Consider the following 13,739-nt stretch of genomic DNA (forward strand, 5'->3'; position numbering starts at 1 on the left):
AATCTCTCATTAAGAGCAGACGAATAATCCAAGAAAACGTTGTCATTCTGACAGAGAAGACTAAATTCTAGTTTTGCACCCGTGTACTTTTGATATTAAGGCTCATTTTAAAAAAACTTTTAGTGAAGTATAGTCGATTTACCATGTTGTGTTTAATTTCTGCTGTACAGCAAAGTGATTCAGTTATACACATATATTATTTTCCATATTTTCCCCATTATGGTTTATCACAGAATATTGAATCTAGTTCCCTGTGCTCTACAGTAGGACCTTGTTGTTGTTTATCCCTCCTATTTATAATAGTTTGCATCTGCTAATCCCACACTCTGAATCCTTCCCTCCCCCAGTTCTCCTCCCCCTTGGCAACTACAAGTCTATTCTCTATATTTGTGAGTCTGTTTCTGTGTCATAGGTATGTTCGTTTGTGTTGTATTTTAGATTCCACATATATGTGATATCATATGGTATTTGTCTTTCTCTTTCTGACTTACTTCACTTAGTATGACAATCTCTAGTTGCATACATGTTGCTGCAAATAGCATTATTTCATTCTTTTTAATGGCTGAGCAGTATTCCATTGTATATGTATATACCACATCTTCTTTATCCATTCCTCCGTCGATGGACATTTAGGTTGTTTCCATGTCTTGGCTATTGTGAATAGTGCTGCTGTGAACATTGGGGTGCATGTATCTTTTCAGATTATAGTTTTGTCTGCATATTTGCCCAGGAGTGGGATTGCTGGATCATATGGCAACTCTATTTTTAGGTTTTTGAGGAACCTCTGTACTGTTTTCGATAGTGGCTGCACCAATTTACATTCCTTCCAACACTGTAAGAGGGTTCCCTTTTCTCTACACCCTCTCCAGCATTTATTATTTGTAGACTTTTTAATGATGGCCATTCTGACTGGTGTGAGGTGATAACCTCATTGTAGTTTTGATTTGCATTTCTCTAATAATTAGCGATGGTGAGCATCTTTTCATGTGCCTATTGGCTATCTGTATGTCTTCTTTGGAGAAATGTCTATTTATGTCTTCTGCATATTTTTCAACTGGGTTGTTTGTTTTTCTGTTATGGAATTGTAGGAGCTGTTTTTATATTTTGGAAATTAAGCTCTTGTCGGTCGCATCATTTGCAAATATTTTCTCCCAGCCTGTAGGTTGTCTTTTCATTTCGTTTATGGTTTCCTTTGCTGTGCAAAAGCTTGTAAATTTGCTTAGGTCCCATTTGTTTGTTTTTGCTTTTATTTCGATTGTTTGGGAGACTGACCTGAGAAAACACTGGTACGATTTATGTCAGAGAATGTTTTGCCTATGTTCTCTTCTAGGAGTTTTATGGTGTCATGTCTTATATTTGTCTTTAAATTAAGGCTTACTTTTTTTTCTCTAGTTGTAGTGAGTGGGGGCTACTCTTCGTTGCGGTGTGCAGGCTTCTCACTGCAGTGGTTTCTCTTGCTGCGGAGCATGGGCTCTAGGCGCATGGGCTTCAGTAGTTGTGGCATGCAGGCTCAGTAGTTGTGGCGCACAGGCTTAGCTGCTCCCCGGCATGTGGGATCTTCCCAGGCCAGGGCTCGAACCTGTGTCCCCTGCATTGGCAGGTGGATCCTTAACCACTGAGCCACCAGGGAAGCCTCCTCATTGTAATTTTGATTGGCATTTCTCTAATAATTAGTGATGGTGAGCATCTTTTCATGTGCCTGTTGGCTATCTTTATGTCATCTTTGGAGAAATATCTCTTTAGGTCTGCTGCCCAATTTTTAAAAAATATTTCTTTTATTTATTTGTTTGGCTGTGTTGGGTCTTAGTTGCAGCACATGGGCTTCTCTAGTTGTGGCGCACGGTCTTTCTAGTTGTGGCACACAGGCTCTAGAGCATGTGGGCTCAGTAGTTGCAGTGTGCGGGCTTAGTTGCCCCACAGCCTGTGGGATCTTAGTTCCCCGATCAGGGATCAAACCCACATTCCCTGCATTGGAAGGCAGATTCTTAACCACTGGACCACCAGGAAAGTCCCTTCTGCCCATTTTTTGATTGGGTTGTTTGTTTTTTTGTTATTGAGTTGTATGAGCTGTTTATTTTGGAAATTAATCCCTTGTTGGTCACATCATTTGCAAATATTTTCTCCCATTCCACAGGTTGTCTTTTCATTTTGTTTATGATTTCCTTTGCTGTGCAAAAGCTTGTAAGTTTGATTAGGTCCCATTTGTTTACTTTTGCTTTTACTTCTTTTGCCTTGGGAGACTGACCTAAGAAGACATTGGTGTGATTTATGTCACAGAATGTTTTGCCTATGTTCTCTTCTAGGAGTTTTATGGCGTCATGTCTTACATTTAAGTCCTTAAGCCATTTTGAGCTTATTTTTGTGTATGGTGTGAGGGAGTGTTCTAACTTCATTGATTTACATGCAGCCGTCCAGCTTTCCCAACACCACTTTTCAGCTGGGACTTTTTAACAAAAAGACAGATTAGGGCTTCCTTGGTGGCGCAGTGGTTGAGAATCCGCCTGCCAATGCAGGGGACATGGGTTCAAGCCCTGGTCCAGGAAGATCCCACATGCCGCGGAGCAACAAAGCCTGTGTGTCACAACTACTGAGCCTGCGCTCTAGAGCCCATGAGCCACAACTACTGAAGCCCACACACCTAGAGCCCTTGCTCCACAGCAAGAGAAGCCAATGCAATGAGAAACCTGCACACCACAATGAAGAGTAGCCCCTACCAGCCACAACTAGAGAAAGCCCGTGCAAAGCAATGAAGACCCAACACAGCCAAAAATAAATAACTGAAATAAATGTTTATTTTTAAAAAATGACAGATTAACAAAGAAAAACAAACAGTGTATTAGCCTGCACAGGGGGAAGAAACCCACGTGAAGAGTAACTCAAAGTGGTGGCATAGAACTCTGGGTTATAGAGCATCTTCAACAAAGAACAATCAACTTGTGGAGAAATGACAGGACAAAGGAAAGCCTTCCAAACTGTGGGAAGGTAAACATGTGGGAGGAAGTAACGGAGTGAGGTTTGCTTGCAGATTCCTCTGGTACCACCTCTGGGCTGAGAAGAGTCTGTCTCCAGTAAAAGAATTTATAACCTGCCTTTAGGTAAAAGGGAGGATAGAGACAGCTTTTCCGCATTTGATGCCTCTTCATTGCCTTCAGCTCCAAATTATTTTTATGTCAAAAGGCTTATTTTGGAGTGACGTTCTGATTTCCTTCATTGGCTTAATGCTTATTCTATAATAAAACCGTTTTTCTTTTTTTACTACCGTTGTGGAGTGTTACGGGTTGGGAGAAGATTTCACTTTTTATTATATTTTCCCAACACCTCCTCCTCCAAGCTTGCCCCCGAGTTCTTGGGAGGAGCCCCTCCTTGGCCCTCTGACCCCATCCACTGGCTCACGCAGGCCCTGAGCACAGGCTCTGGGCTCCAGAGGTCTGCATGCACTCCAGGGCAGAGTGGCCAGTTGGAAACCAGAGACAGCAGGATTCAGACATACAGAGTCATTCTTGAGAACAAGAGGACAGGACAAAGCAGAAGGAGGCTGGACTGTAGGAGGCCAAGTTGAGGCCATTGCCAGCCTAGCTAGGAGCCCCACCGATTCTCAGTGCCCTGTGGGAGGGGCCAGACTGGATCAACTGAGCAGAGTGGCACAGGGGCAGGACCCCTGAGGGCAGGGCCTGCCTGGTGGGCGCTGGACACAAGGCTGACTGCATTGTATGCAGGAAAGCAGAGGAGAGACCCTCATTCCAGCGTCACGTGTCCTTTCAGATAACCGTTTAGTTATAACTTGAGCCTGGAGGGCACGGGTCCTTTCAGCCAGTTGTGGATGCTGACGTCACCGGTCTGACATCAGTGTCCCTGGGCCACACTGGGCCCCGCAGTTCCTGAGGCTGAATGAGTCTGAGGCACGAAAGGCATGCTTTTGCCTGGCTGGTACACTGGGGCCATTGTTTTCAATAGATGAAAATCAGGCCAGTTGGAAGAGGTCCATTCAACCCCCGTGTTTACAGATGAAGAGCCGAGGGTCAGAGCGACAGGAAGTGACTTGCCCAGGTCACAGAACGAGCTGGTGGCAGAGCCAGGGCCTGCCTGTGGATCTCAGCCCCCAGGCCCAGGAGACTCCCTCCATTCTGCATCAAGATAACTTTCAGTGTGGCCATCCCAGATGCACATTTGGGTTGCTTCCACCTTTGGGCTATTGTGAATAATGCTGCAGTGAACATGGATGTGCAAATATCTCTTCAAGACCTTGCTTTTAATTCTTTGGGGTACATACCCAGAAGTGGGATGGCTGGATCATACGGTAGTTCTATTTTTAACTTTTTGAGGAACCACCATACTGTTTTCCACAGCGGCTGCACCAATTTACATTCCCACCAGCAGTGCATAGGGTTCCAGTTTCTCCACCTCCTCGCCAGAACTTATCTTCTGGTTTTTTTTTTTTGGATAGCAGCGACCCTAATGGATGTGAGGTGGTCCTCTTTCTGTAAGGACACCAGTCCCATCGGGTTAGGGCCCACCTTAACGGCTTCACCTTAACTTGATGGTTAAGATGCAAAGACCCTCTTTCCAAAGCAGGTCACAGTAACAGATACTGGGGGACTTCAACATCTCTTTTAGGAACACAGTTCAACCCATAACACATATATTCATATATACAAAAATATATTGTTTATTTTTTGTTTTCTTACATAAATAGTATACTTTTTTTTTTTTTTTTTTGCGGTACGCAGGCCTCTCACTGCTGTGGCCTCTCCTGTTGTGGAGCACAGGCTCCGGATGCGCAGGCTCAGTGGCCACAGCTCACGGGCCCAGCCGCTCCGCGGCATGTGGGATCTTCCCAGATGGGGACACGAACCTGTGTCCCCTGCATCGGCAGGCAGACTCTCAACCACTGTGCCACCAGGGAAGCCCAACAGTATACTTTTTTACAATTTTTTTTTTCACGTAACAGTATGTCTTGGAGCTCTTTCCACCTCAGGATGTTCATTTTAGCTGCTGCATATTAGTACATGATATGGATGTTTATTTAACAACTTCACCCATGGTAGATAGACATTTAGCTACTTGGATATTTCAAGCAATGCTGTAAAGAACATTCTTTACAAGCCTCTCTGTGCATCTGAGTATGTCTCTAAAACAAAGATCTAGAAATGTCATTGTTGGGTTGGAGGGTGTGTGTGTTTCTACTATGAAATATCTACTGCCCAGTTGTCCTCCAAAGCGGCTGCACCAGCTTACACTTCCACCAGTTTTGCCACAATCTTGCAAACCCTTGATGGTATTACCTTTCATTCCCTGTGGTTTGATCCCTTTGCTGCCTTGATTTGTCTTCCCATGCTGGCCTGCATCTTCTCACCTGCTCTTGGTACGTCCTCTGGGGTGAACTGCCTGTTTGCATCTGTGTCACTGAGGGTGAGATTCTGCTGCATTTAACAGAAAGGACAAGGTCACGGTGGTTTAAACCCATATGTGTTTTGTTTTCACATCAAAAGGATCCTATCATAGGCCTTGGGGGGCTGGCTTGGCAGCTCCAGGGTCACTAGGACCTGGATTCCTCCTGTCTTTCTGTGTCTTCTGCATCCTTAGTATGTGGCTTCCACGCTCAGGGTTGCCTCAGGATCACCTCACACCCACAGTCTAAACTGTGGTTAGGAGGAAACAGAGGACAGTCTCTTTTAAAGAACTTTTCTGTTGGTCCCACTGACAAGACACTGGCCAGAACTGAGTCACATGACCCACTTAGGTGCAGGGGGTCTGGGAAATGTAGTTTTCCAGCTGGGTACAGCCAGGAAGAGGGGCTGGGTAATAGGTGAGTGACAGCAGTCATTGCCCCAGGATCCTGTCCCCTTCTCAAAGAATGAGGAAACTGGAAAGAGTTGTAGGCGTGTTGGATCAGGGCCTGGCGGTAACGGTGGGTGACAAGGAAGGGGCACTTCGGACAGCACCTCCTTCCTGTCTCAAGAGCAGGGTTCCCTCCGACAGCAGCAATGCTTGCGGGGGCCCCAGCACCCCAGCGATGAGAAGGCCTGCGGGGAGGAGGATGGAGGGGGCAGGAGAGCAGCCCCCGGGACACTCTGCACCCGGAGTCAAGGGGCGTGACTGCTGAGAACAGATAACGTGGTCCCGAGACCCCAGCCCCGGCAGTGAAGGCGAGGTTAGGCTAGAGCAGAGGCTGGGAGGGAATGTGGGTGGGGCCCAGCGGGACCGTCGGGGGCCTGAGGCTCTCCCTGGAGTTGGGGTGCATGGCAGGAGTCCTTCGGAGGGAGGCTGGGGAACCAAGGCAGACGGTGGAGGTGTCTGAGGTCCCCCGGGGGCGCCTTCACCAGGAGAGCCTCTGAGGTGGGGGAGGGGTGGGTGGCTCAAGGGGGCACAAGGCCCACAAGGGCTCCTGTCTGGGCCTCGAGACAGGCTTCTCCGAAGCACAAGAGTGTAAGAGGGAGCGGAGGGGAGCCGGGGGAGAGAGGCCGGAAGGGAAACCCAGATGAACGGGGCCGGGCAGGTGGAGCTTTCTGCTGGCGCCGTAGTGGAGATTAAAAGGAGAGATGTTCTAGGCTTGAAAAGATGAGGGAAGAGGGTGGGGCAGCTGGAAGAGGGAAGGAGGCTGTGCCTGGGGACGGGGATGGCAAAGGGCTGCGGTGCCCCAGCCAGGTCCGCACCCCTCACCCAGTGCCTCTGCGCCTGCTGTCAGCCTGGAACACCCTTGGCCAGTCTCTGCCCTGCAAAGGCAGATGGGCATTTCTCTTTATTTATATTGCGTTGGCCAAAAAGTTCATTTGGGTTTTTCCATACCTTTTTGGCCAACCCAACATGTATACTTATATTCACCTATTCTCCGTGGTCAAGAGTAGGTAAACAAATACAAATAAATACTATTTCAAACAAAAGTAGGAAGTGATGGAATAAAATTTATATTTTACCGCAGGACAAGAAAATTTAAGCATAACGTATTCCCTGCCCGTATTGGGCCCTCCCTCATCTGCATTGTGCATTAATCAGATCTCCTCAAAGGTGGGAATGCTTGCTCCACCGAAAAGATCAGTGTTTTATTATCCTTCTTCTCATGCCAGCAGTTTAACTCCTTACAAGATGCATTTTTCCTTCCTAATCCTGTAAGGGGTCATGGTCACCTACTTCACCTTGTACAGGCAGATCTGGTCTTTAGTGAACATTATGTAAAATGTCAGTGTGCTACTTGATGTACGATCCCTTGTCTTGAAAATGTACACGACTGTGCCTTCGACTTCTAACAGGCGGAACCGTCTTCAAGAGTTTTCTCAAAGACTGTCTCCCAGGTTACAATCCCCAGGTTGGCTCCAGTAAGATTCTCTATTTAGATCGACTGTTGATTAATTTTTTGGCAATAGAAGGAAGGGTTTTAGAAATCCTTAGAGATGAGACCGACCCTGTGTCAGATATTAAGTAACCATCTCTCAGCTCCAAACCCACCACCTATTCTCTGCCGGGTGATGCTGCGTCGGGTGCTCCGCAAATCACGTTTCTGCCTTGCCAGCCACTCCCTGTCAGTTGATGCCTAGGAGAGGCATGTGAGGGAGACTGCAGGGCTGGAGGGAAAGGGACCTGGCCCCTGACCCACCTCCCCACCCTGTGAGGGTCCCCAGCCACCCTTCTTACCCACCCCCAGCAGCGGCTGTTCCTTCCTGAGGCTGCACTTTGCAGATTTTCTAACCCTCAGACCCAGCTTCACCGTGTCCTGTGGAAGACACGAGCATCAGCCGAGCAGCACCCCCTCGGGGGGTCAGAGTTTCCACTCTGTGGAGCCCCTCTTCGAAGTCTCTGAGTTTTTCTCTTTGTTCCCCTCCCTGGCTTTCCCAGCCCTTGGGGTGGTTGCTTCTGGGAGTTGCTACTTACCTGATACCTTAGAGTGAGTTCTCTTTTTACCCTTTCAATATCAACAACTCTGTATACCCAGTAAGCAGTTCTTGTTACAAGCAAGTTCCCTGTACATGTATCAGGTTTCTGTCGCCTGACTAGACACTTGCTGAAACAACGCCCATCTCGATTTTCACATAGGAGGTGACTGAGATCCAGAGGCAGGACCATGAATTCAGTGCTCTTATTCATCTGTAAGAACAGAGAGATGGTTTCCCAACTGGGCTTCCTTTTTTTTTTTAATGAATTTTTATTGGCATATAGTTGATTTACAATGTTGTGTTAGTTTCTGCTGTACAGCAAAGTGAATCAGTTATACATATATCCCCTCTTTTTTAGATTCTGTTCCCATATAGGTCATTACAGAGTACTGAGTAGAGTTCCCTGTGCTCTACAGTAGGTCCTTATTAGTTATCTATTTTATATATAGTAGTGGGTATATGTCCATCCCAGTCTCCCAATTTATCCCTTCTCCTGCTGGGCTTCCATATTGACAAAGTGTAGCAAGGATGCCCACCGTGTAGCTCAGCATGTCCGTCTCAGTGTCCTCCTTTCTTTCCACACTGGCCGCCTCTCCTACTGGCACACGGGGACTTTCCACCTTCACGTCTACAGGTGCCCACTCTCTCCCCATGACCTGTGTTCCTGCCCCAGTGGCTCCTTCGGCAAGAGGGAGGGCAGCTCTGATCCCTCCACCTTGCCCTCCAGGGCAGGGTCCCCCTGTCCTCTGGTTCTGCAATATTTTTAATTCCTGAGGAACTGGCACCAGATCCCACTTGGGCAAACCCAGTTGTATACGAATTCCATTCATTCTCATCCAGGGAAAAGTATCTCTAGGAAAAAGATTTCTGTTAGGAAAAATAACTCTGGGCTTGGACTCAGAAGATCTGAACAATTTGCCCCAGAGCCTCCTGGCAAGCAGGGAAATTTGGAAGACTGTTCTGTTTCCTTCCTGGGGAAATAAAATAAGCTTGTGTAGCAGAGCTCCAGAAGGAAACTTTCCAGCCAACCATCCCCCCAAAACAAAGGAAGTTTATCTGCATTGGAAATGTGACCCCAACTGCCCACTGAAGCTCCACACAAAGTCTGAAGTGTCATTGCTGAGATGGGGCAGGGATATCATAAACAAGAAGAGACATTTAATCCAGAATGAACAGGGTTGAGATATCAACCCACTGAGAGAGAGACCCTGCATGGCCTGTGAGAGCTCTGCTACAGAGAGATACAAATGTGATATTGTCCCATTTAATCTGACAAAGAGTTTTTCCCTCCCTGATTTGAGGATTTATTCATGTGAAAATCTTACAAAGGGACACAAGTGCAATACCAACCTTTTATTTCATAAATCTTTTTTTTTTTTTTTGGCTGCATTGGGTCTGCGTTGCTGTGCGCGGGCTTTCTCTAGTTGCAGCGAGTGGGGACTACTCTTGGTTGCAGTGCGCGGGCTCCTCATTGCGGTGGCTTCTTTTGTTGTGGAGCACAGGCTCTAGGCACATGGGCTTCAGTAGTTGTGGCACTTGGGCCCTAGAGCATGTGGGCTTCAGTAGTTGCGGCACGCAGGCTCAGTAGTTGCGGTGCACAGGCTCAGTAGTTGTGGCACAGGGGCTTAGTTGCTCTGCAGCATGTGGGATCTTCCCAGACCAGGGATCAAACCCACATCCCCTGCATTGGCAGGCAGATTCTTAACTACTGCGCCACCAGGGAAATCCCTCGTAAATCATTTTTAATGAAAAAAATAAAATGTGATGAAGTCAGGGCTGTCGCAGGAATCCAAGGCGAACAGTGTGTTGATGGTGCAGTCCAGAGGAAGGCGGGTTGCTTCTTTAGTCAGATGTCAATGGTGCACCCAGCACATCTGAGGTGCTGATGAGTAAACGGAGACTTCCTCTTTGCTTTAAATCATCACTAGGAAACAGGACTCTGGCCTGGAAACTCGGAGCCTGGAGTCCTAGTCTTACAGAATAGCAAATGTGTAGCAAATTCTAGTAGGAAGCAATGAACTTCCTATTTGCCTCAGCAGGGGATTAAGAAAGAGTATTACCAAAAAAAAAAAAAAAAGAGTATTACGTCTGTAAAATTATTGGAGAAGGTCCTCTAATAGGTATCATATTATGCTTGTACAACTTCAACTTTTCCCAGACCACCTCTCTACATACTAGGCCTGTGAATTAGGCAAAGAAGGGATGATTATGCTGATTTTTTTTTTTATATAGTTTAATGTATTTTAATAGCAAACTTACAGGAACAGCACAGAAGACAGACAACATTAAAAACATGTACTTGCATATAGGACAACTCAGTTAGAAAAGTATAGTGAATGGATGGAATCTACTGTATGATAAAAATGCTACAAACACCATTTAGTTGCAGTCAATAAGAAATTTACTTGTTTTAAAAAAATCCAAATGCTGGCATTGTCCAGAAAAATTTAACAGGTTTATTTATAATTGTTATAAAGTTGAACTGCTGAAACTTGTTCACTGAAACATTTTGACTTGCATTAATGCTTTATGTCCCCGCATTTATATTAAAAATTCACACACAAATGAAAATGGGAAAACTGCCAATACTTGATTTCTGTCCCCCATTTTTCCACCTGCAATCATATACTTAGGTACCTTTTGACCCCACGGGAAAAAAAAAAAAAAAAAAAATCTAACGTTCAGAACTACCAATAACAGGAAGAGAAAAATTTTTTTTTTTTTTTAAAGAATGAAATGTTTCCCATCATAGTGGATTCTTAAGCACGTTCTCCACGTATGCGGCGTGCTAGCTGGATGTCTTTTGGCATAATCGTTACACGTTTGGCATGGATAGCACACAGGTTGGTGTCTTCAAAAAGGCCAACCAGATAGGCCTCACTTGCCTCCTGCAAAGCACCAATAGCTGCACTCTGGAAGCGCAGATCTGTTTTGAAGTCCTGAGCAATTTCCCGCACCAGACGCTGGAAGGGAAGTTTGCGAATCAGAAGTTCAGTGGACTTCTGGTAACGTCTAATTTCACGGAGCGCCACGGTACCAGGCCTGTAACGATGAGGTTTCTTCACCCCTCCAGTAGAGGGCGCACTCTTGCGAGCGGCTTTTGTAGCCAGTTGTTTCCTCGGTGCTTTACCACCGGTCGATTTGCGGGCAGTCTGCTTTGTACGAGCCATGGTATAAAGACCTCCTTACTTACTCCCCTTCTCCTTCGGCTGGAGCTCAGCGAGCTAGAGGCGGCGCTGGCGTCGGAGAGCGACAGCGGCGCGGCGGCGGCAGCGAACACCGATTATGCTGATTTGACAGTTGAGGAAACTGAGGCACAGAGAGGCTAGGGGCCTGGCCCAGCTTCCCATTGCTGGGTCCTTTTAGAGCTATGATTACACACACACACACATACACACACGTCTTGTGTTCTATGGTTGTTCACTGATTGTCACATCTTGTTTTTTCAGTTTTACAAAGGGATCACTTATTCATTCAACACATTTGTTTATTTGTTTGTTTATATATTTTTGGCTGCGTTGGGTCTTCATTGCCGCACAGGCTTTCTCTAGTTGCAGAGAGCAGGGGCTACTCTTCGTTGCAGTGTGTGGGCCTCTCATTGCGGTGGCTTCTCTTGTTGTGGAGCATGGGCTCTAGGCACGCAGGCTTCAGTAGTTGTGGCACACGGGCTTAGTTGCTCCACGGCATGTGGGATCCTCCCAGACCATGGCTCGAACCCATGTCTCCTGCATTGGCAGGCAGATTCTTAGCCACTGTGCCACCAGGGCAGCCCTCAACACACATTTATTGAGTACTACTATGTACGTTTCTCTTTTTTCTTTTTTAATTGAAGAATAGTTGATTTACAATGTTGTGTTAGTTTCAGGTGTACAGCAAAATGACTTGGAGATATATATATATATAATATATATATATTATATATATATATACACATATACACATGTTCTTTTTCAGATTCTTTTCCATTATAGGTTATTACAAGGTATTGAATAGTTTCCAGTGCTATACAGTAGGTCCTTGTTTATTTTATATATAGTAGTGTGTATCTGTTAATTCCAGACTCCTAATTTATCCCTCCCCACTTGCCCCTTTGGTAACCATATGTTTCTTTTTAATGTCTGTGAGTCTATTTCTGTTTTGTCAATAAGTTCATTTGTATCATTTTTTAATTTTTAAAAAATATTTATTTATTTGGCTGCACCGGGTCTTAGTTGCAGCACGTGGGATCTTCGTTGCCATGTGCAGGATCTTTGTTGCAGCATGCAGCATCCTTCAGTTGCAGCATGTGGGATCTTTTTTAGTTTTGGCATGCAAACTCTTAGTTGCAGCATGCATGTGGGATCTAGTTCCCTGACCAGGGATCGAACCTGGGCCCCCTGCATTGGAAACACCTGAGCCCCCAACCACTGGACCACCAGGAAAATCCCTGTATCATTTTTTTAGATTCCTCATGTGATATATAGTTGTCTTTATCTGACTTAATTCACTTAGGATGATAATCTCTAGGTCCATCCATGTTGCTGCAATGGCATCATTTTATTCTTTTTATGGCTAAGTAATATTCTATTGTATATATATATACCACATCTTCTTTATTCATTCATCTGTTGATGGACATTTAGGTTGCTTCCATGTCTTGGCTATTATAAATAGTTCTTCAATGAACACTGGGGTACATGTATCTTTTCGTATTATAGTTTTCTCTGGATATATGCACAGGAGTGAAATTGCTGGATCATATGGTAACGCTATTTTAGTTTTTTAGGGAACCTCCATACTGTTCTCCATAATGGCTGCACCAATTTACATTCCCACCAACAGTGTAGGAGGGTTCCCTTTTCTCCACACCCTCTGCAGCATTTGTTATTTGTAGACTTTTTAATGATGATGGCCATTCTGAACAACATGAGGTGGTACCTCATTGTAGTTTTAATTTGCATTTCTCTAATAATTAGCGATGGTGAGCATCTTTTCATGTGCCTGTTGGCCATCTGTATGTCTTCATTGGAGAAATGTCTATTTAGGTCTTCTGCCCATTTTTTTTTTTTTTTTTTTTTGCGGTACGCGGGCCTCTCACTGTTGTGGCCTCTCCCATTGCGGAGCACAGGCTCCAGACGCGCAGGCTCAGCGGCCATGGCTCACAGCCCCAGCCACTCCGCGGCATGTGGGATCTTCCCAGACCGGGGCACAAACCGGTGTCCCCTGCATCGGCAGGCGGACTCTCAACCACTGCGCCACCAGGGGAGCCCCTGCTCATTTTTTGATTGGGTTGGGTGTTTTGTTGTTATTATTGAGTTGTATGAACTGTTTGTATATTTTGGAAATTAAGCCCTTGTCGGTAGCATTGTTTGCAAATATTTTTGCCCAGTTTGTAGGTTGTCTTTTCATTTTGTTTTTGGTTTCCTTTGGCTGTGCAAAAGCTTGTACGTTTGATTAGGTCCCATTTGTTTATTTTTGCTTTTATTTCTATTGCCATGGGAGACTATCCTAAGAAAACATTGGTTCACTTTACATCAGAGAATGTTTTGCCTATGTCCCAAGAGTTTTATGGTGTCATGTCTTATATTTGTCTTTAATCCATTTTGAGTTTATTTTTGTGTGTGGTGTGAGGGTGTGCTCTAATTTCATTTATTTACATTGGCTGTCTAGCTTTCCCAACACCACTTGCTGAAGAGACTGTCTTCTCTCCATTGTATTTTCTTGCCTCCTTTGACAAAGGTTGACTGTAGGTGTGTGGGTTTATTTCTGGGCTCTCTATTCTGTTCCATTGATCCATATGTCTGTTTTTGTGCCAATACCATGCTGTTTTGCCTACTGTAACTTTGTAGTATTGTCTGAAGTCTGGGAGGGTTATGCCTCCTGCCTTGTTCT

General features: G+C 45.5%; 1 protein-coding gene across 1 annotated transcript; it reads right to left on the reverse strand.

The window, feature by feature from the left end:
* Positions 1-10,104: 10,104 nt before the first annotated feature.
* LOC132501493 (histone H3.3A) lies at positions 10,105-11,140 on the reverse strand. The gene has a single exon (XM_060117084.1). The coding sequence runs from the start codon at positions 11,036-11,038 to the stop codon at positions 10,628-10,630; it is 411 nt and encodes a 136-aa protein (XP_059973067.1). The 5' UTR covers positions 11,039-11,140; the 3' UTR covers positions 10,105-10,627.
* Positions 11,141-13,739: the final 2,599 nt, after the last annotated feature.

The sequence above is a fragment of the Mesoplodon densirostris genome, chromosome 14 (genome assembly GCF_025265405.1).
Source record: "Mesoplodon densirostris isolate mMesDen1 chromosome 14, mMesDen1 primary haplotype, whole genome shotgun sequence".
In the NCBI taxonomy this organism is placed as follows: domain Eukaryota; kingdom Metazoa; phylum Chordata; class Mammalia; order Artiodactyla; family Ziphiidae; genus Mesoplodon; species Mesoplodon densirostris.